At 42.6% G+C, this 27,716-nt stretch overlaps 1 protein-coding gene across 1 annotated transcript in view; it reads left to right on the plus strand.

Moving 5' to 3' along the window:
- Positions 1-27,716, plus strand: part of ascc3 (activating signal cointegrator 1 complex subunit 3) — a 358,193-nt gene that overhangs the window by 226,362 nt on the left and 104,115 nt on the right. The window contains exons 23-30 of the mRNA XM_055634935.1: positions 397-495; positions 1,550-1,718; positions 4,778-4,998; positions 6,049-6,134; positions 7,320-7,486; positions 11,666-11,811; positions 12,781-12,901; positions 15,477-15,619. Of these exons, the coding sequence (XP_055490910.1) occupies positions 397-495; positions 1,550-1,718; positions 4,778-4,998; positions 6,049-6,134; positions 7,320-7,486; positions 11,666-11,811; positions 12,781-12,901; positions 15,477-15,619 (1,152 nt within the window). The remainder of the gene's footprint in view (positions 1-396; positions 496-1,549; positions 1,719-4,777; positions 4,999-6,048; positions 6,135-7,319; positions 7,487-11,665; positions 11,812-12,780; positions 12,902-15,476; positions 15,620-27,716) is intronic.

Consider the following 27,716-nt stretch of genomic DNA (forward strand, 5'->3'; position numbering starts at 1 on the left):
ATCCTATTTCTCCATAATTGTCCATTCTTACTAAACTGACACTACATTGTGGCTCAGGCTCAACTTTAAGGCACTATGCTATCAGACTTGATCTAGATTCATTTGTTCTCTGCTGAGATACTAGCATTCAGCAATGTCCTTACTTTGACCAGACCATTCCCGAGGGTCCGAGTCATGCAGCTTGGAACACGTCCTTCAGCCCAACTTATTCTGCTGACCAAGATGCCCCATCTAACCTATTACCCTTTGGATGAGGTGGTATAGATTCTATGGCTGGTTTGACCTAATTCATTGATGTGTTATTGTTTTGATTATATCACTCTGGCATCATTTTCTCAAAGTTATGTTCAGTAGTATTGGAAGGCAGAAAATAATGAATAGTTCTTGTCTCCACAGACTCATGGATCAGTCGGTGAGCCTTGGTGGATTTGGGTGGAAGATCCTGTGAATGACCACATATACCATTCAGAGTACTTTCTTCTGCAAAAGAAACAGGTGAGACGTAACCACATTGGTAACACGGTCATGACCTTTCCCCCATAACTGCTCATTTTGTGGTTTGTGGTTGCTGGAGCAGTAAATTGGAGGTGATGCATTACTTCAACCACTGGATTACATATCTTGAACATGCAATCCAGATTTGTTTAATGTAGACTTTTGATATACAGCGCAGAAACAGACCCTTCGTTCCACTGAGTCTGCGCCGACCAGCAATCACCTTGTACACTAACACTATCCTACATGCTAGGAACAATTTACAATTTTACCGAAGCCAAATTAATCTACAAATCTGTAAGTGTTTGGAATTTGGGAGAAAACATCGCACCCAGAGAAATCCCACGCAGTCACAGGGTGAATGTATAGACTCTGTGCAGACAGGACCCATAGTCAGGATGGGACCCGGGGGTCTGGCGCTGTAAGGCAGCAACTCTACCGCTGCAACTTTACTGCACAACAGTAAACAAGAGCCATTTCACTTTCACGACACAATGTATGAAGATATGTCTTTCAACTGTTGACCACAATCTAATGCTAAAATTGCATGTGCGGTCAGTTGCATATCTGATTCTTGTTTATCACAATGCACATTTTGTCATTACTCTGTAAAGCAGTATAGATTGAGTGTTAATTCACCCTTTAAACTTTCCTGGAATCAAGCAGTATTGACAAATGAATCGTGTGAATTTGAATTCATTTTCACAGCATTGATATCAGCTTGTCTCGTTCCTGTCCATAACTAAATAATTAAAAAAAGTTCCTAGAACACTGCTTGTAACAAAATGCCAGAAGCTGATTTGAAGGCAAAATCTAATAATGAGCTCACAGTGTCTCTTGTGAGATAAAACCAGATGTTGCATAAAAAGGATCATTTTAATCTTGAAGAAACGGTGCATGTGAACAATTCATGTGAACAATTTAGAATTGCATTTGTTTTAGTTTATATGAGAACCTTACGAAATATCCAGTTGCAATTTTTTTCAAAAAGTATTTTTGGTGGGTGAATAATTAAAAAACTTCATTAATGTTTTGTTTTTTATGTCGATTGTAGGTTGTGTCTAAAGAAGCGCAGCTGTTGGTATTTACCATTCCTATTTTTGAGCCATTGCCCTCCCAGTACTACATCCGGGCAGTGTCTGATCGGTGGCTGGGAGCTGAAGCTGTGTGCATAATTAATTTCCAAAATCTGATTCTGCCGGAAAGGCATCCTCCTCACACTGGTAATGGAACTATGAAGCATTTATTTGTATAGTATTAAGACATTGCAGTCGCACTTTAAGTGGTTCTCAGTAGTTCATTCAACGCCAAGCTAAACTGTGCGACCCAGGTTCTGAATTTCAAGGTCAAGGTCAGTTTATTGTCACATGTACAAATTAAGGTGCAGTGAAATTCGAGTTACCATACAGCCATACTAAGTGAAAAGCCACATACAGCTACATAAAATAAAAGTTAACATAAACATCCACCACAGTGGCTCCCCACATTCCTCACTGTGTTGGAAGGTAATAAAGTCCAATCTTCTCCCTCTTTATGCTCCCGCGGTCGGGGCTGTCGAACTATCCGCAGTCGGGGCCATCAAAGCTCCCGCAGCCGGCGATCCAAAGCTCTCGGGTCGGGGTGATCGAAACTCCCTTGCGGGACGGTTGAAACTCTCCGCGGCTTGGAGCTCCTGAATCAAACTCTAACCAGGGACCGCATGTTCCACGATGTTAAAGTCCACATGCCCGTGGTTGAAGCGCTCCACAGTCGATCCCACGATGGTAAGTCCGTGCCGCGCCCACGGTTGATGCGCCGGGTCGGTCTCCAGGATAGGCCGCGCCACTCCACGATGTTAGGCCGCATTGCGGATGGAGATGTGATACGGAACCAAACCAAGGAACACTAAAACATACTCTTTAACACTTTAATACTTAAAATAACAAGAACAAAATAATGGACAGACAGACTGTTGACGAGGCAGCCACTTGCTGGCAGCACCCGGTGGATTTGTCCCATTGCAGCAGTTATCTGATCTTTATTAGGGTAATAAGAGAGATCCTTCTCCAAAAAATTCACAAAATGCTGGAATAACTCAGCAGGCCAGACAGCATCACTGGAGAACATGGATAGGTGACGTTTTGAGTCAGACCCGATCCGAAACGTCACCCATTATTTTTCTTCAGAGATGCTGCCTGACCTGCTGAGTTACTCCAGCACTTCAGAGATCCTTTGACTGGCTGCAGCAACTCTCCAATCACCAGAAACTATAGATACTGTAATCTGGTGTAAAAAGCCTGATTTTAAGATCCTGGCGATCCTAACTGGAAATGCAGATATATAAACATTGGATCAAACTGGTTTGCAATGCACCCTAAACCTGAATACACTGGTTGAATAAGCAGCCTGATCTTTTCAATTATGATTCCACACAAATAACATCTATTTTCGATGTATAACTCAGTAAACAGCAATGTTGATGTTGCCTCTGAGTCTGAAGGTTATGGTTCAAGTCCCACTCCAGAACATGAGCACATTAACTGTTCTGACATTGCAATGGAGTTTTAAGGGAGATGCGTTATTGGAGTTACATTTTTTAAGCTGAAACCCCAACTATTTCAGAGATTATATTCCATGAAGCTGTTTGGAGAGAAACAAAGGGGCAGTTTGTCATGTGTAAGAAAGAACTGCAGATGCTGATTTAAATTGAAGGTAGACACAAAATGCTGGAACTCAGTGGGTGAGGCAGCATCTCTGGAGAGAAGGAATGGGCAAGGTTTCGGGTCGAGACCCTTCCTCAGACTGATGTCAGGGGAGGGGGCGGGACAAAGATAGAATGCAGTTGGAGACAGTAAGACTAGTGGGAGAACTGGGAAGGGGATGGAGAGAGAAAGCCAGGGCTATCTGAAGTTAGAGAGGTCAATGTTCATACCGCTGGGGTGTAAACTACCCAAGAGAAATATGAGGTGCTGCTCCTCCAATTTGCACTGGGCCTCACTCTGACAATGGAGTAGGCCCAGGACAGAAAGGTCAGATTAGGATTGGGAGGGGGAGTTGAAGTGCTGAGCCACGGAGAGATCAGGTAGGTTAAGACAGACTGAGGGGATGTGTTCAGTGAAACGATCGCCGAGCCTGCCCTTGGTCTCGCCGATGTAGAGAAGTTGATACCTGGAGCAGCGGATACAGTAGATGAGGTTGGAGGAGGTGCAGGTGAACCTCTGCTTCACCTGGAAAGACTGTTTGGGTCCTTGGATGGAGTCGACGGGGGAGATAAAGGGACAGGTGTTGCATCTCCTGCGGTTGCAGGGGAAAGTACCTGGGGTGGGGGTGGTTTGGGTGGGAAGGGACGAGTTGACCGGGAAGTTTCGGAGGGAACGATCTCTAGGGAACACAGAAAGGGGTGGAGATGGGAAGATGTGGCCAGTAGTGGAATCCCGTTGGAGGTGGCATAAATGTTGGAGGATTTTTTTAACTTAGTTTGTCATGACGTCCATGCTGCCATTATAAAATGACTGACAGCAAATTTGTACGGGCAAGTGGTGAGGTGTCTCGGACTCTTACTAACCAAGTTTCAAAAATCATGACAGGAATAGATCGGGTAGATGCACAGTCGTGCCAAGTGTAGAGGAATCGAGGACTAGAGGACATTGGTTCAAGGTGAAGGGGAAAGATTTAATAGGAATCCGAGGAGTAACTTTTTCACAGAAAGAGTGGTGGGTGTATGGAACAAGCTGCCAGAGGAGGTTGTTGAGGCTGGGACTAGCCCAACGTTTAAGAAACAGTTAGACAGGTACAAGGATAGGGCCAGTTTGGAGGGATATGGATCAAGCGCAGGCAGGTAGGACTAGTGTAGCTGGGCCATTGTTGACCGGTGTGGGAAGGTTGGCTGAAGGGCCTGTTTCCACACTGTATCACCCTATGACTTTATGACGAAGTCGGCGAGTTTCTTTGCAGCTGGTCAAAATTTGGAATTTGATGATTTCACTGATGATTTCCATTTGCATTGTGTCAGCAAATGAAGCAGTCCATGCTTGGACGCAGCAAGGTCTCGACAACATTCGGGTATGGGCTGAGAAGTGACATGTAGCATTCACGCAACAAAAGTGCTGGGAAAAGATCTTCTCCAAAGAGAAACTTCCGCGATGTTCAATGTCATTACTATTAGTGAGTCCCCACCATCAAGGTATATAATGGTCGCAATTAAATCTCGTCTTTTGCACAGAAGCTTTCTAGTTTGTGTTCTGTGCACTCGTTTGTATCTCTGTTGGCACGTTTCTTGCATGGAGTTACTTCTGTTTTGCAGAATTGCTTGATCTGCAGCCTTTGCCCATCAATGCGCTGGGAAATCGGGAGTACGAAGCCCTGTACAAGTTTACCCACTTCAATCCAATCCAGACTCAGATCTTTCATACTGTTTATCACACTGACAACAATGTACTACTTGGAGCTCCAACGGGTTCTGGGAAGACGGTTGCAGCCGAGCTGGCAATATTTCGGATTTTCAACAAATACCCAACATCAAAGGTTTTTTTTTGTTTATTTTATTTCCATTATTTTTGTAAACATTTTGGTTGAATAATATTTAAATTTGTATAGTTTTTAATCTCCATTAATGTATCTTGGACTACTGAGGTAAAAGTTGAGTTTAGTTTGGAGATACAGCGCAGAAACAGGCCCTTCGGCCCACCGAGTCCACAACGACCAGCGATCCCTGCCTACCAACACCATCCTACACACACTAGGGGAAATTTTACATTTATACTAAGCCAATTAGCATACAAACCTGTACGTCCTTGGAAGGAACCTAAAGATCTCCGAGAAAATCCATGCTGGTCATGGGGAGAACGTGCAAGCTCCGACCAGGCAATCACCCGTAGTCAGGTTCGAACCCGGGTCTCTGGCGCTGCAAGCCAGCAACTACACCGCACGCCACTGTGCCGCCCAAGTTATGAAACCATAAGAGATCCAAGATGCTGAAATCTGTTGCCAAAAATTAGAGCAGCTGGAGGAACTCAGCAGGTTGGGCACCATTTTTGGAGAGAAATTAATAGTCTATGTTTTAGGCCAAGACCCTCCATTTAGACATAAAGAGTAGAGAGGTGGCCAGGTTAACGAGGTGGGAGGAGAGGGGAAACTAAAGCTAACTAGGAATATGGGCATACAGGAGAGGAGGGATTGCTTCAATCGTTCTTTTATTGTCACATGTACCAAAGTGTAGTGAAATACAATTTTTGCATATAGATCAGTGCGATGATTGCCATACATGGAGACAATCCCTGATTAAGTACCCCATGCATAGAAACAGCCCACCGAGTCTCTATGCAATAGTCGCCAGATTTTGGCACCATTTTACACAGTCCAAGTTGACTGAATCGGATTCAGGCTAAATCTCAGGAAGGATGTGCAACTGATGCACACTATAGTGCCCAGTTATCATCAATAACCAAAGAGTCATGTGATATGAATCATTTCATATTATTGCCATATTGATACACTTGCTAGTCTTCAATATGTTTGTGTCACTTATATTGTGAAGCTTCATTTTATGACTTTAAAACTTTTTACAATTTCTAGGCTGTTTATATTGCTCCTCTGAAAGCGCTCGTGCGTGAACGAGTTGAGGATTGGAAAATCAGAATTACAGAAAAGCTGGGTAAAAAGTAAGCATCACATGTACTGCAATTTTAATGTGTTCATGCATCTATTATCAATGCCTCTGATTTTCATCTTATTCATTTCAAATTGTTGATTCTGACGTATTCTGTCCTATATATATATATATATATATATAGTTTTATTTGTGTTTTTGAAATTCTTAACCAGCTATAATAGTGTGTGGTATAGATAAATCTATTGTAGTTCAAAATAGTTCTGTAAATGTTGAAACCAGGCATGGGAATTTTGTGAATAGGTCTAGAATCTAAGAAAGAATATTCTTGTGATTGAGAAATGCAGAGGTTAAGATTATTTATTGGGATGTGAATGTTGTCCATTATAAATAGATTGAGCCCATAATCTCATAGAAACAGAATATTCTTCCAGTCATCTATCTATCCATTTCCTCCAGAGATGCTGCCTGACCCGCTGAGTTACTCCAGCATTTTGTGTGTATCTATGACATTTCCCTTGACTGGAGATCGGGTAGGTCCAGGCGGACTGGGTGAAGGTGTTCAGCAAATGACTGGCCAGTCTACATTTGGCCTGGGCTGGGCATTGACAAACGTAGACTAGGCAATCGTTTTGGTGAACACTTTCGGTCAGTCCACCTGGACCTACATGATCTCCCAGTTGCCAAACACTTTAATTCCCCTTTCAATTCCCACACTAACGTTCTGTCCTAGGCCTCCTCCATTGTCAGCGTGAGGCTAAACGCAAATTGGTGGAAAAGCATGTCATGTTTTGCTTGGGCAGCTTACAACCTAGGGGTATGAATCTTGATTTCTCTAACTTCAAGTAACCCCTGCATTCCCTCTCTCTCCATCCCTCCCACACCCAAGTCGCACCAACTTCTCAATCTCACCTAGTAAACAGCTAACAATAGCCTGTTTACTTTATCATCGTTACTTTTTTGCATATCTTTCATTCCTTTGTTTTATATCTCTCTACATCACCGTCTATCTCTCATTTATCTTTCCTCTGACTAGTCTGAAGAAGGGTCTCGACCCGAAACGTCACCATTCATTCTCTCCAGAGATGCTGCCTGCCCCACTGATTTACTCCAGCATTTTGTGTCTACGGTTTAAACTGGCATCTGCAGTTCCTTCCTACACATTTAATGATCTCTGATGGTTCAAAAATAAAATCTATTCTCTGTAACCTATGAGATAATGTATTTCTTTCTTCAGTGTGGTGGAATTGACTGGGGATGTGACTCCAGATATGAAGGCGATCAAAGAGGCGGACCTGATTGTCACAACCCCTGAGAAATGGGATGGCATCAGCAGAAGTTGGCAGAATAGGAGTTATGTGCAGAAAGTGGCGATCCTCATCATAGATGAGATCCATTTACTAGGTAATGATTCAACATTGAATTAAATTAGACTGTAGAAGTATAGTTTTGTGTATTATTTTCCCTTTTGTCCTCCATTTTTCATGCTACTATTTTTTTTTTTGCCTAGACTTAATGTTGTTTTGCTAAATTTTTCTTCCATGATCACCCTGGACTACCTCATAAGTTCTAGGAGCCGATTAACCCCCGATACCCTTACTAATCAAGAATCTCAATCTCCGCCATAAATATACATCGACGGCCTCCACAGCCGTCTGTGGCAATGAATTCCACGGATTCACCAATCTCTGACTAAAGTATCTCAAATCTTTTCTTCATGTGTCATCCTATTTATTTTGTAATGTACTGGTTATGCATCTTGGTTGAGGAAGCAGCCAAATGATCCTTTGCCAAGCCTCTGGCGGCAGGGCTGTTGCACGCTCTCCATACAGGTATAGAAGGAATCCTGCACCATCCGTCTCATTCCCCTCCTTGAGATAACTTGAAATTTTGGAGGAGGAAAAAGAACAAAGAATTTGCCCATTGCATTCTGCTGCTCAAACTGGTTTCTGAATTAATTTGTAAAATGTCTACGTTTATGCTCCTTAAATATACTGCCATCCAGATGAGGGCATTATAGAAACATAGAAAATAGGTGCAGGAGTAGGCCATTCAGCCCTTTGAGCCTTTTAATCACCCATATAACTGGATGATTGATGGGATAAAAAATGAGAGGGTTGATTGATACAGTGGGGAAACAGACTTTTTGGCCTAACGTGTATGCCGACCAACATACCCCTTCTACACTAATCCCACCTTCCTGCGTTTGGACCATATCCCTCTAAACCTATCCTACCATGTACCCCGTCTAAATGTTTTGAAATGTTGAGATAATACCTGCCCCAACTACCTCCTCCGTTAGCTTGTTCCATATACCTACCACCCTTAGTGTAAAAAAAAGTTGTCCCTCAGGTTCCTTACCTTCAACTCTGTCCTCTGGTTCTCGAATCCCCGACTCTGGGTAAAAGACTCTACGCTTTTTATCTATCTATTACTCTTATGATCTTGTACACTTCTATAAAATCCTCCTGCTCTCCAAGGAATAAAGTCCGAGCCTGCTCAAACTTTCCGTATAAAATTATTTCTGGATTCTGAATGGGTAAATATAGAAAAAAGGTGCAGGAAAAGGCCATTCGGCCCTTCGAGCCATTCAATGTGATCATGGCTGATCATCCACATTCAGTAACCCGTGCCTGCCTTCTCCCCTTTCCCCTTGATTCCATTAGTCCCAAGAGCTCTTTTACTCCACTCCACTCCCTTCTGTGGCAGAGAATTCCACAAATTCACAACTCTCTGGGTGAAAAAGATTTTTCTCATCTCAGTTTTAAATTGCCTCCTCTTTATTCATAGTCTATGGCCCCTGGTTCCGGACTCTCCCAACATTGGCAACATTTTTCCTGCATCTTGCTTGTTCAGTCCTTTAATAATTTTACATGTTTCCATAAGATGCCCTTCATCCTTCTAAATTCCAGTGAATACAAGCCCAGCCCTTCCAATCTTTCCTCGTGTGACAGTCCCGCCATCCCGAGGATTAACCTCGTGAACCTACGCTGCACTCCGTCAATAGCAAGGATGTCCTTCCTCAAATTAGGAGACCAAAACTGCACACAATCCTCCAGATGTGGTCCACCAGGACTCTTTACTCCTATACTCAAATCTTCTCGTTATGAAGGCCAACATGCCATTAGCTTTCTTCACTGCCTGCTGTACCTGCATGTTTACTTTCAGTGACTGGTGTACAAAGACATCCAGGTCTCATTGCACTTTCCTTTTTCCTAATCTGATACCATTGAGATAATAATCTGCCTCCTTGTTCTTGCCGCCAAAGTGGATAACCTCACATTTATCTGCATTATACGGCATCTATCATGCATCTGCTCACTCACTCAACCTGTCCAAGTCACCCTGCAACCTCATAGCATCCTCTTTGTAGTTCACACTGTCATCCAGCTTTGTGTCAAATTTGCTAGTGTTACTTTTAATTCCATCATCTAAATCATTAATATATATTGTAAACAGTTGCGACCCCAGCACCTACCCTTGCAGCACTCCATTCGCCACTGCCTGCCATTCTGACAGGGACCTATTTATTCCTTCTCTTTGTTTCCTGTCAGCCAACCAATTCTCTATCCATGTCAATACCCTACCCCCAATACCATGTTCTCTAATTTTGTCCATTAATCTCCTGTGCGGGACCTTATCGAAGGCTTTCTGAAACGCCGGATACACTACATCCACTGGCTCTGCTTCATCCATTTTACTTGTCACATCCTTAAAAAATTCCAGAAGATTAATCAAGCAGGATTTCCCCTTCATAAATCCATGCTGACTTGGACCAATCCTTTTACTGCTATCCAAATGCCCCATTATTACCTCCAGCACTTTCCCACCACTGATGTCAGGCTAACTGGTCTATAATCTCCTGTTTTCTCTCTCGCTCCTTTCTTGAAAAGTGGAATAACATTAGCTACCCTCCAATCCACAGGAACTGATCGTGAATATATAGAACATTGGAAAATTATCACCAATGCGTCCACGATTTCTAGAGCCACCTCCTTGAGTGTCCTGGGATGCAGACCATCAGGCCCTGAGAATTTATCAGCCTTCAGTCCCATCAGTCTACCCAATACTATTTCTCGCCTAATGCAAATTTCTTTCATCTCCTCTGTCAACCTAGATCCTCTGTCCTCTAGTACATCTGGGAGGTTGTTTGTGTCTTCCTTAGTGAAGACAGAACCTAAGTACGTTCAACTCATCTGCTATTTCAGATTCAGATTCAGATTCAATTTTAATTGTCATTGTCAGTGTACAGTACAGAGACAATGAAATTTCCTTGTTCCCCATAATAATTTCACCTGTTTCTGCCTTCAAGGAACCTACATTTGTCATTACTAATCTTTTTCTCTTAACATCCCGAAAGAAGCTTTTACTATCCTTCTTCATATTCTTGGCAAGCTTACCTTCGTACTTCACCTTTTCATCCCGTATTGCCCTTTTGTTACCTTCTGATGTCCTTTGAAAGTTTCCCCTCTGGCTTCCCGCGATTCTTTGCTATTTTTTTAACTTTTTCTTTTAGTTTTATACTATCCCTAACTTCCCTTGTCAGCATGGTTGCCTCTTACTCCCCTCAGAATCTTTCTTCCTCTTTGGAATGAAATGATCCTGCATCACCTGGATTATGCCCAGAAATTCCCCCATTCCTGTTCCACCGTCATTCCTGCTAGGATCCTTTTCCAGTCGACCTTGGCCAGCTCCACTCTCATGCCTTCATAGTCCCCTTTGTTCAACTGCAACACTTCTGATTCAACCTTCTCCCTCTCAAATTGCAGATTAAAACTTACCATATTATGGTCACAACCTCCGAGCGGTTCTTTTACCTTGAGTTCCCTTATTAAATCTAGTTCATTAGACTAAATCCAGAATTGCTTTCTCTCTGGTAGGCTCCAATACAATGCTATAAGAATCCGTTTCGGAAGCACTCAACAAACACTCTTTCTTGGGTTCCAGTACCAAACTGAATTTCCCAGTCTAACTGCACATTGAAATCTCCCATAACCACAGTGGCATTACCTTTGTTACATGCCAATTTTAACTCCTGCTGCAACTTGCACCCTGAGTTCACAGCCCTGATCCTCCTGCAGCCATGTCTCTGTAATCCCCACAGTGTCATATCTACCAATCTAACTGAGCCTCAAGCTCATCTACTTTACTTCTTATACTTCGCGCATTCGTATATAATACTTTCAATCCATTACTCACCTCATCTTTCACATCGATTCCTATTTCACTTGGCCATACTCTCCTATCCCTTCGTGATGTTTCTGTCCTGTTAATTCTGGTGTGTTTTTTTTTAACTTTTCCTATACTTCCTTTCCCTTTAACTCCATCCTTGTATTTCCAATTTGTCTCCCCCCCCCCCCCCCCCACCCCTCCAGAATGAGAATGGTCCAAATTATGTGCATAAAATAATTTCTACTGTATTTTGTTTTACAAATAATATACATTGTGCACATTGCAACATTTGTCAATACCCGTGTAAAGTATAAAGCTTCCCGTCTCTGATCTAAAATGATCTGTGTTTCTTAAAAACCAAGATTAATATCTCTTAAATAATTTGACAATTCAACATGTGTTTGTTTACAGGGGATGAAAGGGGTCCTGTGCTCGAAGTAATTGTGTCCAGAACTAATTTTATCTCATCTCACACTGAAAGTCCTGTAAGAATAGTGGGCCTCTCCACCGCTCTCGCAAATGCCAAAGATCTGGCTGACTGGTTGGGCATCAAACAGGTAAGGGGGAAAAAATTAGCTCATGACGAGTAATTGCACGTGACAGGCTGTTGCCAAATGGATCATGTGTGCCAGTGCACTTTGGAAGCACATGTCATTTAATGGTATGTTGCAGAATCCAATCAGCAGTTTGTAAGCTGCAGCTGACAGTGATGAAAGCATGTGTCCTTTGTCTGGACCACTGTTGGTGAATTTCAATGAGCAGTAACAATGACCATTTTGAATAACCACTTGTATTATTAAGCAAAGCTCCACAGCTCACTCCACATTTAATACTACATTGCTTTCTGTCATTTTTGAAGCTCCTGCAACGTTTAATTTTCTTCTTAAGAAAACATAATATCACAAACTAAGGACATGTTGCCCTTGCAGCATCCAGCCCATCAGAGATTACAGTTAATTGCAACTGGCACAGCTTCTATTATAATTTTTTTACATGAAAATCCCATCACTATGCCTCGATTGCTGCATGAGTGGGATCTGAAAATAGGCAATGCACAAAATTTCAACTTTTACTCTTTTATCAAAACGTTTACTCTATTTTTAAGCACTTCTAAATTTGATTTCACTGAATTACCGATTTTCACCTGTTTAAAGATGCAGCATAAAAACGGGCCCTTTGGTCCACCGTCCAAATTTACAGCGGCCAGTTATAGGCAACCCTCACTTGCCTATAAATACTAACCACAGCCTTCTTGTATATTTCTCATTTAATACATTCTTCTTTCTGGAGGGAAGGTCCCGACCCCGAAATGTCAGCTGTACATGTTATCCAGGGGTGCCCAATGTCCCGCTGAGTTACTCCAGCACTTTGTCTATTTTTATTTCAGATGTTATGCTTCATCATCCTTTTTATTTTAGATGAAATAGCAAGATGTCATTTACTCTAATGTCGGCAGAATGATGAAGCAAAATGATAGCGCTTTAGGGTATAATTAAATAATATGTATCGTTTCATATTTTATTTAGAATGGATTGTTTAACTTCAGACCATCAGTGCGCCCCGTTCCTCTTGAAGTGCATATGCATGGCTTCCCAGGCCAGCATTACTGCCCTCGTATGGCTACCATGAACAAGCCAACATTCCAAGGTAACATTTAAAATTTAATGAGCAAGAATTTTTTTTTTACACGTCTAAACTTTCTTTTCACTTGTCTGTTTCTATTCAGCTAATCTGCATGGCATGTGAACTACAGGGTGCTATTTAGTTTTGGTTTTTTTTGGTTAGAGATACAGCCCAGAAACAGGCCCATCGCCCACCGAATCCGCGCCAATCAGCGATCCCCACACACTAAAGGGCCTGTCCCACTGTACGAGGTAATTCAAGAGCTCTCCTGAGTTTAAAAAAAAATCAAACTCGTGGTAAATACGTAGAATGTACGTAGGGCTACGTGGGAGCTCATGGATGTCTCGTAGCAGCTCGTAATGCTAACGGCAGGTACTCGGGAAACCTGGTGACTCGTGAAGTTTTTTCAGCACTGTGAAAAATGTCCACGAGAGCCCCGAGTACCTATGAACAGCTATTACCGTAATTCTCTGAGTTCGAATCAGGGGAAACTCGGGAGAACTCCTGAATTAGTGGGACAGGCCCTTAACTCTATCCTAAACACACTAGAGACAATTTACAATTTTACCAAGCCAATTAACCTACAAACTCTTTGGAGTGTGGGAGGAAACCAGAGATCCAGGAAATAAACCACGCAGGTGATGAGGAGAACGTACAAACTACAAACCGAGATCACCTTTAGTCAGGATCAAACCCGGATCTCTGGCGCTGCAAGACAGCGACTCTACCGCTGCGCCACTGTGCCGCTCTTGTAAGTGAGGTTACTGTAGGTACAAGGCTATTGTAAAGTTTTGCAATTTTAACTGACTGTGGATTGCGGGAGGAAACTGGAGCAACCGGAGAAAACCCATGCAGTCACGGGGAGAACGTGCAAACTCTGTACAGACAGTCAGGATCGAAGCTGGGTCTCTGGAGCTGTAAGGCAAAAACTGTACTGCTGTGCCGCCCTCATTTACCACAGCGCCAGAGATCCGGGTTTGATCCTGACTGACGATGGATTCAATGGCTTCTAACAAGACTAGAAGTAGAAGCCAACACTAAAATCAACATGATTCTATGATATTTCTACTTTTAACAATAGATGACATTTTGTAGCATCATATATGAGAATAGTTTTGAATGCAAAAAGAGTAAAGAAATTTGTGCATACACATAAATTTATTAAAAGTTTTCAAAGTACCTTAAATATCTGAATATATATATCACCTGAACTGCTGTGTAATTATTGTAATTCAATTACTTAGCCAATTAATTTAAGTTGTATGGCTTTGAAAGCGTGCACTGTGTCATTACTGTTTAGAAGTCTGAAGTTTTCTATCTGATGTGTCTCTGATTAAGAGAAAGAGAAAGAAAGTAGCACAGTTGCTTGATAGAGAAAGTCACCCTTCACCTAATGTTGAATGAAACGTGCAATCTACTTGTGATTCAAATTGGAATCAGGAATGCGTAATGTGCCAAGGTACTGGATACAGATACAGGTTTCAGTGTGGCCTTTAAGAGGCAATAAAATAAATATATGTTGTGGCATATTTGCAAGGCTACAGAGAAGAGGGCTGCGTGGTAAAAGAGGGCGGCACAGCGGTTTAGTTGCTGCCTTACAGCTCCAGAGACCCAGGTTCGATCCTGACTACGGTTGTTGACTGTACAGAGTTTGCACGTTCTCCCCGTGACTGCATGGGTTGCTCCAGTTTCCTCCTACTAAAATATTGTCTTTAGTGTGTGAGATAGAATTAATGTACGAGTGATCGCTGGTCACTCAGTGGGCCAAAGGGCCTGTTTCCACACTGAATTTCTGAAGTAAAGTAAACTCAATTGCTCTGATAGAGGCCTGATACACACACAATGGGCTAAATGTCCTATTGTGCTCTAACCATTCTCTGATTCTCTGATGTTTGAAATGTGATGAGCTTTTATGCTACAGCTACTTTTACAAATAAAAGATTTAAGTTCAACTCGTAATAACAGATATTCCTTGAATAAGATTGTTAAATAAATATCCGTGATTTACTTGTGATGCTTGCCTTCGGCCTTTGGGAGTTCACCACATTCATCACCAAGAATAAACAACAACAGTTCCCAATGGTAAACAAACATTTGCAATTTTCAATTGCTGCTGCATTTGAAATAAACTAATTCTGTCTGGACTGTATGCTTATAAACTTTGTAAAGAAGCACAATATTGAACTGTAGGCAATGTCAAGTCTTAAAAATGAAATATAAACATGCTCATCTAATTTCACTAACAAGTGTTTATTAATTCCTTTGAGAGTACACTTCCTATTGATTGAGTAATAGCTGAAGAAATAAATTCTCAAAATGTTTAACTGTTGGGTTATCGTACTAACACTTGCGCATTATTTTAGGTCAGACTAATTACAGTTATATGGCTAAGCTTATTAGCTGTATGACATAAATGCCTGTATTGATTGCAAGGAAGAGGGCAGTCTTGTCACCTCAGATTAATTACAGCCTGACAATAGCAAAGTACTAAACACTAATGAACAATAAATCTATTCTGGACCGTTCAACACAGCTGTTCCTTAGGCACCAACAAGTCATTAGATGTCGAGCTTTTACAAATAGTTATTTTTCTTAACAGCTATTCGGAGCCATTCGCCGTCCAAGCCCGTGTTGATCTTTGTATCATCCCGACGTCAGACTCGTCTCACAGCTTTGGATTTGATAGCCTTTCTGGCAGCAGAGGAAGACCCTAAACAGTGGCTACACATGGATGAGAGAGAGGTACAATGCTCAGCCTGAAATTGGGTTCAGTTGCTGTGCTTGCTATTTGATGTTTTTTAAGAAAATGATATTTATTAACATGGAACATTACAGCATGGGAACAAGTCTCCCTTCAGCCCCCAATGTCTGTGCCAAACAGGATGTCAAGACCATTTCTTATATGCCTGCACATAATCCATATCTCTCCATATATCTATGTATGTGCTCATTCAAAAGTCTCTGAATACCACTATCATATCTGCCTCCACCACCATCTTTGGCAGCACGTTCCAGGCATTCCCCAGCCTATGTGTTTAAATTTTTTTTTTTAATTGCCCCCGCACATCTCCTTTAAACTTTACCCCTCTTGTCTTAAAGCTATGCCATTTAGTATTTGATATTTCCGCCCATTCAGCCTATCTATCGTATCTATAGCTCATAATTTTCTGCATGCATTGATAGAACTATAAAAGTATTAGCATTCACAAAGATGTGCAAAATCACCATTTCCTTGCACGGCTGGGATGAAATCAAAGGGTCAGTGATCATATGGTGGAAAGGAACCTGAGTATTGAAGGGCAGAGGAAAGATCGGAAATTAAGACCTAGCACAATGAATAATCGTATGTAAGGAACATCTTGATACGTTTGCAAACAAGTGTTTTCTTGTACATTCTGGGAGTGTACAACATTGGTCGCTTCTGTATCTAATTCATCCTGCAATTTTCCGGAAGCAGCAATGTTTTTGCAAAAAACAATTTGATAAAGGTCTGACACATAAATTGAATAAAAGTGACATTGCTCAGAACTGGAGACTCAAGAGATTTTAGATGCTAGAATCTTGAGCTAAACACCTAGTGCTGGATGAATTCAGCAGGTCTGGCAGCATTGAGGAGGGAATGGACAGTCGATGTTTGGGGTTGCAACCCTTATTTGGATAAAGGAGGGTCTGAATAAAGATCCTGACCCGAAACCTTGTCTGTCCATTCCCTCCTCAGATGTTGCCTGACCTGCTGAGTTCCTCCAGCAGCTTATGGCTCAGAACTGATTATTATTTCATTTCAAGATGCATTTTTAAAGGTGTGTCTCTGAAATAAACACCCCCAGGTGATCTAATTTCTGAACCATAACATTAGATGTGCAGAATCAGATGAAGCATCTGAGAACAAATTAAACTGAGCACTAAGCTGAACAGCCAAATAAAGTATGCACCTGAGAAGTATTGTGCTTAAACGGTGCAATCCACTCATTAAGATGCTTCAGTCGCTGACACTGAAGGGATCTCTCCAGAGGGATCACATTGATGTCTCTTCTAATAAAAGAGTAATGCGATCTGATAGTGACACCCAAATCCTAAGAATTGAAAAAAATAAAAGAACAGTAGAAGTATGAACTATTAAAATTTGATTGCAAGGACTTGAAGGATATCTTAAAGAAGTATCCATTTTCAGTGGGATTGTAAAAGCAAATCCAGAGCACCGCATCAAATTAATCCTCCCCAAAAACTCCAATAACTGCACAGGATTTCTTCAACTGTCAGTCACCAAATTTGTTTACCAGAAATTGTATCACTTGCTGGATGTGAGGAAGTGATTCGGATATGGAAGGACAGGACAGGGCAGGGCAATGGTTTAAATTGAGAGGGGGCAAGATTTAAAAGGAACCTGGTGGGCAACTCAAATGATGTTGGGTATTTGGAACTGCCAAGGCGGCAGCTGAGGCAGGTTTCTATAACAACATAAAATACACTGGGACAAATACATAGATGGATATGAGATTTAGATGGATATGGCCCAAATGCAGACAAATGAGAGTTAATTTGGTGGGCCATCATGGTCAGCATGGATGATCCCAATGCTATGAAAACTCCTTCACTACCGGGGAGCCACTGTGCCAACTACATAAGCAAGCCAGGGTCAAGATTGATGGTATTGCATTACGGGTTAAGGTCAATGCAGTTGCTGGCTGTCAGGCCAGACAAACAGACAGTAAAATCTGCCAGTTCTGGCAGAGTATTTGACCCAAAGCACAGTTGACGCAGTGCATATAGGTTTTCTGCCCCATGTAATATCTATCAGAGAAATGAGAAATCCATTTCTGGTGGCATGGCAAACCTTCACACTGCCTCACTGAAATCGTTCTATGGATTGTTGACCATGACATCAAACTGCTACTGTTTCTTATTCACAATATATATAATATCCTATATTTTATATATGTATATGATATGTAAACATTTGTGTGGAGTATTTCTCATCCTACTAAAATCTAGACAGTACAGGCATCTATTCTTTCCACGTTGGCAACCCTTACATCTCAGAAATCAAGGAAATTAACCTTTCCTGCACTGTCCCCAATATAAGTATAACTCTCTTTATATAATAATATCTAGTCTGTGCCAGCAATTAAGTACAATCTTTGCCCAATTGCAGAAAGATTTCTGCTCCACTAACCTTGCGACGAGGCCAACATTCCATTTGTCTTCGTAACCGCTTGTACTATTTCCTGCATTTCATGTGCAAGCTTACCCTGATTCATCTCTACAGCTGCATTCAGTAGTTGTTCTTCATTCAAATAATATTCTGCTTTCTGTTCTTCCCACCAAAGTGCATCAGCTGTTTCCCATCACACCATACCTCCTTGTGTCACCCTGCAGATTTTGTCATCCTCTCAACGTCTATCTGCTGTAAGGAAATTGTCCGTCGCTCACTTCCTTGATGCATTTCCCCCTAAAATATCTGCATCCACAGAGCACTCCAATGAAAGACAAATGTAGGTCCTTTGTGAATGTGAATTAATAATGGGAAACAAGGAAATGGCAGAACAGTTAAACGAGTACTTTGGTTCTATCTTCACTAAGGAATACACAAACAATCTCCCAGATTTACTTGGGGACTGAGGGTCGAGTGGGAGGGAGGAACTGAAGGGAATCCACATTAGTCAGGAAATGGTGTTAGGTAAATTGTTGGGACTGAAGACAGATAAATCCCCAGCACCTGATGGTCTGCATCTCAAAGTACTCAAGGAGGTAGCCCTAGAAATCGTGGATGCATTGGTGTTCATTTCCAATGTTCTCTCGAAACTGGACTTGAGAGTAGCCAGTGAAACTCCACTGTTTCAAAAAGGAGGGAAAGAAAAAATGGGGAATTATAGAATCTGAGGATGGGTCTCGACCCAAAGCGTCACCCATTCCTTCGCTCCAGAGATGCTGCCTGACCCGCTGAGTTAGTCCAGCATTCTGTGTCATAGACCTGAATTATAGACCAGTTAGCCTTACATCGGTAGTGGGTAAGATGCTTGAGTCAATTATTAAAGATGTCATAACAGCGCATTTGGCAAGCAGTGAAAGTCAGCATGGATTTATGGAGGGGCAGTCATGCTTGACCAATCTTCTGGAATTATTTGAGGATGTAACAAGTAGAATGGATAAGGGAGAGCCAGTGGATGTGTATCTGGACTTTCAGAAAGCCTTTGACAGGAGATTTGTGGGCAAAATTAGAGCACGTGGTTTTGGGGGTTGGGTATTGACATGGATAAAGAACTGGTTGGCAGACAGGAAGCAAAGAGTAGGAATTAACAGGTCATTTTCAGAATGGTTGGCAGTAACTAGTGGTGTGCCACAAGGCTCATTGCTGGGACCCCAGCTATTTACAATATATATTATCGATTTAGACAAGGGAATTAAATGTAACATCTCCAATGACACAAAGATGCAGATGACACAAAGCTGGGTGGCAGTGTGAGCTGCGAGGAGGATGCTATGAGGCTTCAGGGTGACTTGGATAGGTTGGGTGAGTGGGCAGATGCATGGCAGATGCAGTATAATGTGGATAAATGTGAGGTTATCCATTTTGATGACAAGAACAGGAAGGCAGATTATTATCTGAAAGATGTCAGATTAGGAAAGGGGGAAATGAAGAAAGCTAATGACATATTGGCCTTCATTGCAAGAGTATTTGAGTTTAGGAGCATCCTACTGCAGTTGTACAGGGCCGTGGTGAGACCACACCTGGAGTATTGTGTGCAATTTTGGTATCCTAATCTGAGGATATTATTGCTCTTGAGGGAGTGCAGCGTAGGTTCGCCAAGTAATTCCTGGGATGGCAGGACTGATATATGATGAAAGAATGGGTAGACTGGGCTTGTATTAACTCTAATTTGGAAGGATGAGAGGTGATTTTATGGAAACATATAAAATTCGTAAAGGATTGGACAGGCTCGATGCAGGAAAAATGTTCCTGATGTTGGGGGAGTCCTGAACCAGGGGTCAAAGTTTAAGAATAAGGGGCAAGCCATTTAGGACTGAGATGAGAAAAAAACCTTTTCTGCCACAGAAGGCAGTGGAGGGCAGTTCACTGGATGTTTTCAAGAGAGAGTTAGATTTAGCTCTTCGAGCTAAAGGAATCAAGGGACATGGAGAAAAAGCAGGAACTGGGCACTGATTTTGGATGATCAGCCATGAACATATTGAATGGCGGTGCTGGCTCGAGGGGCCGAATGGCCTACTCGTGCACCTATTTTTCTTTTTCTTTTTTCTACGTTTCTAAATCTTCTTGCTTTGGGCATTATATTATAAAATGCTTGGATTCCATGAGTATGCATTTTGCAACCCAGCTATGACTGTCCACAAGCTTTGCACGGTGTTTGGCAATAGCCAGAGCATAACGAATGGCAGAGCTAGCAGTTTGCTTCCATGCCATGAAATGGTGGCATTGGGCTTTTGTCATTAAATATGGGCGATTCCTAGCAGTGTTGAACATTTCATTCAGATGTATTAGGCCATGCTGATAGTTGTAGTCGGATCATTTGCTGAATGAAATATTGGTACCAGTCGTAATTGAATATTTCTAGGAAATTAAAACAAAATATTGGAAGCACTCAGCAAATTGGGCAACACTATTGAAAATCCTTTCATTGTGATTTACATCATCTGCATTTTTTTTAGTTTTCTTTCAGAGTTGGTTTCAACAATTTCAGAATAAACAGTGAAAAAAATAATCAAATATTGCATGCAGCATAATTGTTCTTCTGCACCTAAGATCTTAAATGTACAATCGTTTAAAGAATAAATGGCAAATATTTTGTATTGCCAACTTGGACCAGTATTCGAATGTGACACAATTGCCTTGAGAGCTGAGCATTTGCTTAATTAATTTGCCATTTTCATTGCTTCCATAGAACCAGGATGGGCAATTCTATAATATGGCCAGAGTACTTTTCTTGTAATTCTTTGTAGATCTCTAAGGTTTGCAGATACAGGTGCACAACCTTTTATCCAGTGTTCCGGAAACCGAAAAACTCCGAAAACCGGCCATTTTTTCCAGATGCCGTCTGCGCACCAAAGCTCGCATTTGGCGCCAAACTTGACCCGAAACGACCCACGGTCAACCCAGGTCTGTACTACTGTAGCGGCTGCCTCCTCCCCGGAGACCGGGAGACGCTTAAACATCTGTAAATCATTGCTTAAATGTTAGTCAGTTAGTTTGGAGGGCTTTTATGTGAAGGGGGGGGTGAAGGGGTAAACTTTAATTCTTAGTCCCCTACCTGGTCGGAGAGGCGGGGAGCGGTCAATGCCTTACAGGGTCGCCGTGCAGTAAGCTCCGCAGCGCTGTGGCCGGTGGGGCAGAGGGCGGCGCCGGTTGTAGCTCCGACCCCGGCAACTCTACCCCTGGCTGCGAGGCGCTCCAAATCCGGACGCCCCAGCTCCGCGAATGTCGGGAGTCGGCGGCGTCGCAGCGCTGGGATACCAGCGGGGAACGGGCAATGCCTTACCGGGTCGCCGTGCGGCAAACTCCGGAGCGCTGTGGCCGCCGACCCAACGTTCGCGGAGCGTCGCTGGATTTGGAGTTGCCGGGGTCGGAGCTCCAACCGGCGCCGCCCGCGGCCGGACGAAGCCCCCAGCTCCGCGAGGTTGGGAGTCGCCGACCAGGTAGGGGACTAAGAATTAAAGTTTCCCCCTTCACCCCTACTCCACCACCACCACATAAAATCCCTCCAAACTAACTGACTAACATTTATGCAATGATTCTCCCGGTCTCCGGGGAGGAGGCAGCTGCTCCAGACTTTTCAAGCCGCCCGCGCTACCTACCTAATCTACGCTAAAAATCTTCCATTCGGAAATCCGAAAATGTCCGAAATCCGACAAGTGTCTGGTCCCAAGGCTTTCGGATAAAAGGTTGTGCACCTGTACTATCGCAATGCTTTATGCCCCTGTCCCATTTAGGAAACCTGAACGGAAACCTATGGAGACTTTGCGCCCCACCCAAGGTTTCCGTGCGATTCCCGGAGGTTTTTGTCAGTCTCCTTACCTGCTTCCACCACCTGCAACCTCCAGCAACCACCTGCAACCTCCGGCAACCACACGGAAACCTTGGGTGGGGCGCAAAGTCTCCAGAGGTTTCCGTTCAGGTTTCCTAAGTGGGACAGGGGCATAAGCAGTTACTTTTTTTACAAGGTTTAAGAAACATTCCGACAGGTACATGGATAGGACAGGTTTAGAGTTCAAATGGAGGCAGGTGGGACAAGTGCAGATGGGACATGATGGTCGTTGTGGTTAAGTTGGGCTAAAGGGCCTGTTTCCACGCTTAAGACTGAGATACTGACAACATGGAAATAATTGCATCAATTATGGTGCGATATAGCAGTGGTATGATGTTGAGATAGGGTTATTATATTCCTTATACAAAAGGATGTTAACAGTATTTTTAAACACAATCTAATAGTTGTGATTATTATTCTAATGGTATCCCATTTCTCAATTACTTTTATTCAAATCAATAACACGTTGATTAAAATTTGAAGAGCATGATAACCACAAGGGCTACGATCCACTGGGTGAAATTAGATTTTTTTGTGGAAAAAATGGTTAGGGGTCTGTTCCTCAGTCTAGTTTATTTTCCCTTGACAAGACTTTGGAAAGCAATTAACCAAAAGATGATTTGAAACGATGATTTAATTATCTTAATTCCCATAGGTACAATATAAATAGACAATTTTATAGGAAACTAAAATCATTGCCGGTAGAAACAAAAGTGCAATAATAAGTTGAATTTGTTGGGAATTAGCCCCAGTAATATTCTTGAAACTATGCAACAGATCCAGTTGTGTCCGAATTAGGGCCCGAGTCATTCACATCATGTCCTTTTGTAACATAGACTTTAAATTCATACCTCACTCCTTGTAATAAACAGTTAATAACATTTAAGGTTTAAGAATCTTGAGGGCGATCACAGTGGCACAGCAGTAAGTTGCTGCCTTACAGCAAAATCCACCGCCGGAGACCAGGGTTCGATCCCTACTACTTTTGCTGTATGAAGTTTTTACGTTCTCCCAATGACCTGCGTGGGTTTTATCCGAGATCTTTGGTTTCCTCCCACACTCCAAAGGCGTACAGGTTTGTAGGTTAAGCGTGGAAACAGGCTCTTCAGCCCAACTTGCCCACACCGACCAACATGCCCCATCTACACTAGTCCAACCTGCCTGCATTTGGCCCATATCCCTCCAAACCTGATCAATCCATGACCCTGTCTAAATGTTTTTTAAACGTTGTGATACTGCCTGCCTCAACTACCTCTTCCGGAGCTCGTTCCATACACCCACCACTCTTTGTGTAAAAAAGTAAATTATTTCCTCTTTCACCTTAAACCTATCTTCTCTGGTTCTCGATACAGCGTGGAATCAGGCCCTTCAGCCCACTGAGTCCTCGCCGAACAACGATTACCCTTATACTGGTTCTGTTCTACAAACTGGGGATACTTTGCAAAAGTCAATTAACCTACAATCTTGCACGTCTTTGGAATGTGGGAGGAAACGGAGCACCCAGAGAAAACCCACGCAGTCACAGGGAGAACGCATAAACTGCATACAAACACTACCCATGGTCAAGATGGAGCCGGGGTCTCTGATGCTGTAAGACAGAAACTCTACCGCTGTGCCACTGTGTCGCTCAATCTCGCTACTGTGCATTATTCGTAGTTTCTTATATCCAGAAATCATGTATGTAAATTATTAGCACCCTTGGGCGTTTAATGGCTGTGGATAATGGAGAGCAGTTTTTCGTTATTCTGAGAAGATAATATTGTGATGAATGAAAGCTGTTGTGTCTGTTGAAGGTACACAACTTTTAGTTTTGTGCAACAGTAAACCATTTTCAGGATCCGTTTTATTTCAAGTTGGTTCGGGGCCAAATTAGCATTATTTCCAGACATCTGTTTCTTCATCACAAATGCTTTGAAATGAGAATGCAATTAATTAACGTGATGCAAGTGTCAGCACACCAGGCATTTAACTGGACAGTACAATACAGGAGGAGTGAAACATTAGGCAAGGGCCTCGAAAAATAAATAATCCTGGAGGAAAATGGCTAAAACAAAGCTGGAGACATTTGGCCACCTAGTCCCACCGTGCCATCTTTTTGGAGGTGCCCTTAGCATTGGGACATAAATTACACAACACAATTGTAATGCTGTCAAGCCACATACAGGATGTGCCCATATGCTGCCCACAGAACGGCAGCCACGTAACTAATTAACTAAACATATCCTTGAACATAGAGCATTCATGTGTGAGTTGTAATTTTCCAGATATTAAAATGAACATTGCCGTCCAACAAGGGTCATTATATTTCCCCAGATAATGCCTCTGGGGGAAAATAGCTCACAGTTTTCTGACGAGTCTTAGATAAAATGATAGCTTAGTGTTTGTTAATTGTTAAAGATGGTGCTAATAAAATAAAATTGAATAAAGCTTGCTTTAGAGAAACTGCTTTTGAATAGACGTAGCACATATTCTGAAACTGTTAGTGTGATGGCTTTAAACATCAAAAATTGATCAGGTACATGCATCTTTGAGACCTGCTGGTATAGTTTTGTATCAAACTGACTTATTTTGCATCAGTTTATTATTATTTTTTGACTGGTGACACTGGACAAGCCAGCTTTTACCACAACACGAGATGTACTTAATAATGTGAGTGATCTGCAGCCGTTCTTGAGCTGCTCTTGTCCTATTGTTCGAAAGTTGGTTCCAAGAGTTTGACATGAACCAGACAGATTACTGGGATGTCAGGACTTTCATATGAAGAAAGACTGGATAGACTCGGCTTGTACTCGCTAGAATTTAGAAGATTGAGGGGGGATCTTATAGAAACTTACAACATTCTTAAGGGGTTGGACAGGCTAGATGCAGGAAGATTGTTCCCAATGTTGGGGAAGTCCAGGACAAGAGGTCACAGTTTAAGGATAAGGGGGAAGTCTTTTAGGACCGAGATGAGAAAAACATTTTTCACACAGAGAGTGGTGAATCTGTGGAATTCTCTGCCACAGAATGTAGTTGAGGCCAGTTCATTGGCTATATTTAAGAGGGAGTTGGATGTGGCCCTTGTGGCTAAAGGGATCAGGGGGTATGGAGAGAAGGCAGGTTAAGGATACTGAGATGGATGATCAGCCATGATCATATTGAATGGCGGTGCAGGCTCGAAAGGGCCGAATGGCCTACTCCTGCACCTATTTTCTATGTTTTTATGACGGTGGTCAATGGCACATTGTGTGCAAATGCCAATGTGCCACAAGTAAGAGGATATCAAATGATGATGTATCCTCCATCCATCCAGTTACTAGAACTGCTGGTTTAGGAGTGCTCTCGAATATAAACGGCTGAGTTACCACAGTGTATCAATTAGGTGGTACACACTGCAAGCAAGGTGCATTGGTGATTGAGGGAATAGATGTTGGGGGTCAGTGCTTCTGATGATAAAAAAAAACTGTGCTGTTGCAGCTACACCAATAAATAAGGAGCCTATTATTGTTCTTTTATGTTTTGTCATTGGTGAGGATACTTTGCGAAATTAGAAAATTATTAATTAATGCTGGATGGAGTTCCTCACCTCTGACTGGTTCTCAGGTAAAGGGTTCCATTTTCTAAATGTTCCGAATATAGAAGTTGGGATGTTGTGTTACAAGACATTGGTGATGCCCCATGTGGAGCTTGTTACAGTAAAGATGTTGTTAAGCTGTAAAGGGCAGAGAGAAGATATGTGAGGATGTAACCAACACTCAAGGGCCTGATCTTTAGGGAGAGGTTGAGCAGGGCTAGGAGTTTATTCCTTGGAGTGCAGGAGGATGAAGGGTGATCTTATAGAGCTGTATAACATCACAAGAGGAATAGATAGGGCGAATGCACAGTTTGGGAATCGAGAAGCAGAGGACATAGAAACATAGAAAATAGGTGCAGGAGTAGGCCATGCTGTCCTTCGAGCCTGCACCGCCATTCAATATGATCATGGCTGATCATCCAACCCTGTTTCCTGTACCTGCCTTCTCTCCATATCCCCTGATCCCTTTAGCCACAAGGGCCACATCTAACTCTTAAATATAGCCAATGAACTGGCCTCAACTACTTTCTGAGGCAGAGAATTCCACAGATTCACCACTCACTGTGAATTATTTTTTTCTCATCTCGGTCCTAAAAGACTTCCCCCTTATCCTTAAACTGTGACCCCCTTGTTCTGGACTTCCCCAACATCGGGAACAATCTTCTTGCATCTAGCCTGTCCAACCCCTTAAGAATTTTGTAAGTTTCTATAAGATCCCCCCTCAATCTTCTAAATAGGTAAGGACATAGGTTCTAAATCTTCTAAAGGACATAGGTTTAAGTTAAGAGGAGAAAGATTTAATAGGAACCTATGGGGCAACTTTTTCACACAAAGGATGGTGGGTGTATGGAACAAGCTGCCAGATTGAGGCAGGTACTATCACAACATATCAAAGACATTTGGACAGGTACATACATGGACAGGAAAGGCTTAGAAGCATATGGGCCAAACATATGCATGTGGGACTTGTGTAGATTGGGGCATTTTGGTCGGCGTGGGCCTGTTTCCATGCTGTATGCCCCTGGCATGAATTATTCTCTCTTCATAACCTACTGGATTATGAATATTTTGATAAGAGATTTTAGGCTGGCACTCAACTACTCCAGTTGTTCCCAAACGTACATGAACCTGATTAATTTTCAATCTTTTAAAGTAGCTTATTATCAGTGAACCCTGGGCAGTTAATAGTGGATGATTCAATGATACAAAATCATAGAACGGTTGCTAGGCGCTCTTTTGTTTAGAGTGACTAGTGTGCCTGCAGTTCTCTAATGCAAATGTTACTTTCCACGTGGCAGGTGAAGCGTGGGTGTTGTGTATTCCATCCGTCCATTTCTCAGACTAATCAGTGGCAAAATAATAGAAGAAGTCATCAACTTTATTATTTGCCCTAATAATCTACTCACCATATAACCATATAACAATTACAGCACGGAAACAGGCCATCTCGGCCCTACAAGTCCATGCCGAACAAATTTTGTTCCCCTTAGTCCCACCTGCCTGCACTCGTACCATAACCCTCCATTCCCTTCTCATCCATATGCCTATCCAATTTATTTTTAAATGATACCAATGAACCTGCCTCCACCACTTCCACTGGGAGCTCATTCCACACCGCCACCACTCTCTGCGTAAAGAAGTTCCCCCTCATATTACCCCTAAACTTCTGTCCCTTAATTCTGAAGTCATGTCCTCTTGTTTGAAGTAGTACTTTCAAAGTACACCAGCAGTACTTTCAATAATCTACTCACCTGTAGGTTACACCTGTACCATTTAGCTTCAGACATCATGGACACGTTTATATCGAGAGGTGAGGTACAAGGTACAAGATACATTTATTTGTCACATGTGCCAGTTGGCACAGTGAAATGTGATCACCATACACCCATACAATAAAATAAAGAACACAACACACGATAGAGTCCAACATAAAACATCCCCACACAGTAGAAGCAAACGTTTCCCACTGTGAGGGAAGGCACCAAAGGTAGTCATCTTCCTCTGATGTTCAACCGTGGACGGGGCCTCCGGAGCTCTCCGCAGTCACCGCTACGGGCAGCCCGCGGCTCAGGCCCGCTCTCCGGGATGTTGGCACTCCGACTTCGGAACGGGAGGCCAACCTCAGCGGCTTGGTCCTCCGAATCGGCCGCTTCCCACCGGAGTCCGCAGCTCCCGACGGCCCCAGGCCGCGCCGGGCGCAGATTCCCGCTGGCGGCCCTCGGCAAAGGGCCCCAGGGACTGCGCGATG

Source organism: Leucoraja erinacea, chromosome 5 (genome assembly GCF_028641065.1).
Source record: "Leucoraja erinacea ecotype New England chromosome 5, Leri_hhj_1, whole genome shotgun sequence".
Classification (NCBI taxonomy): domain Eukaryota; kingdom Metazoa; phylum Chordata; class Chondrichthyes; order Rajiformes; family Rajidae; genus Leucoraja; species Leucoraja erinaceus.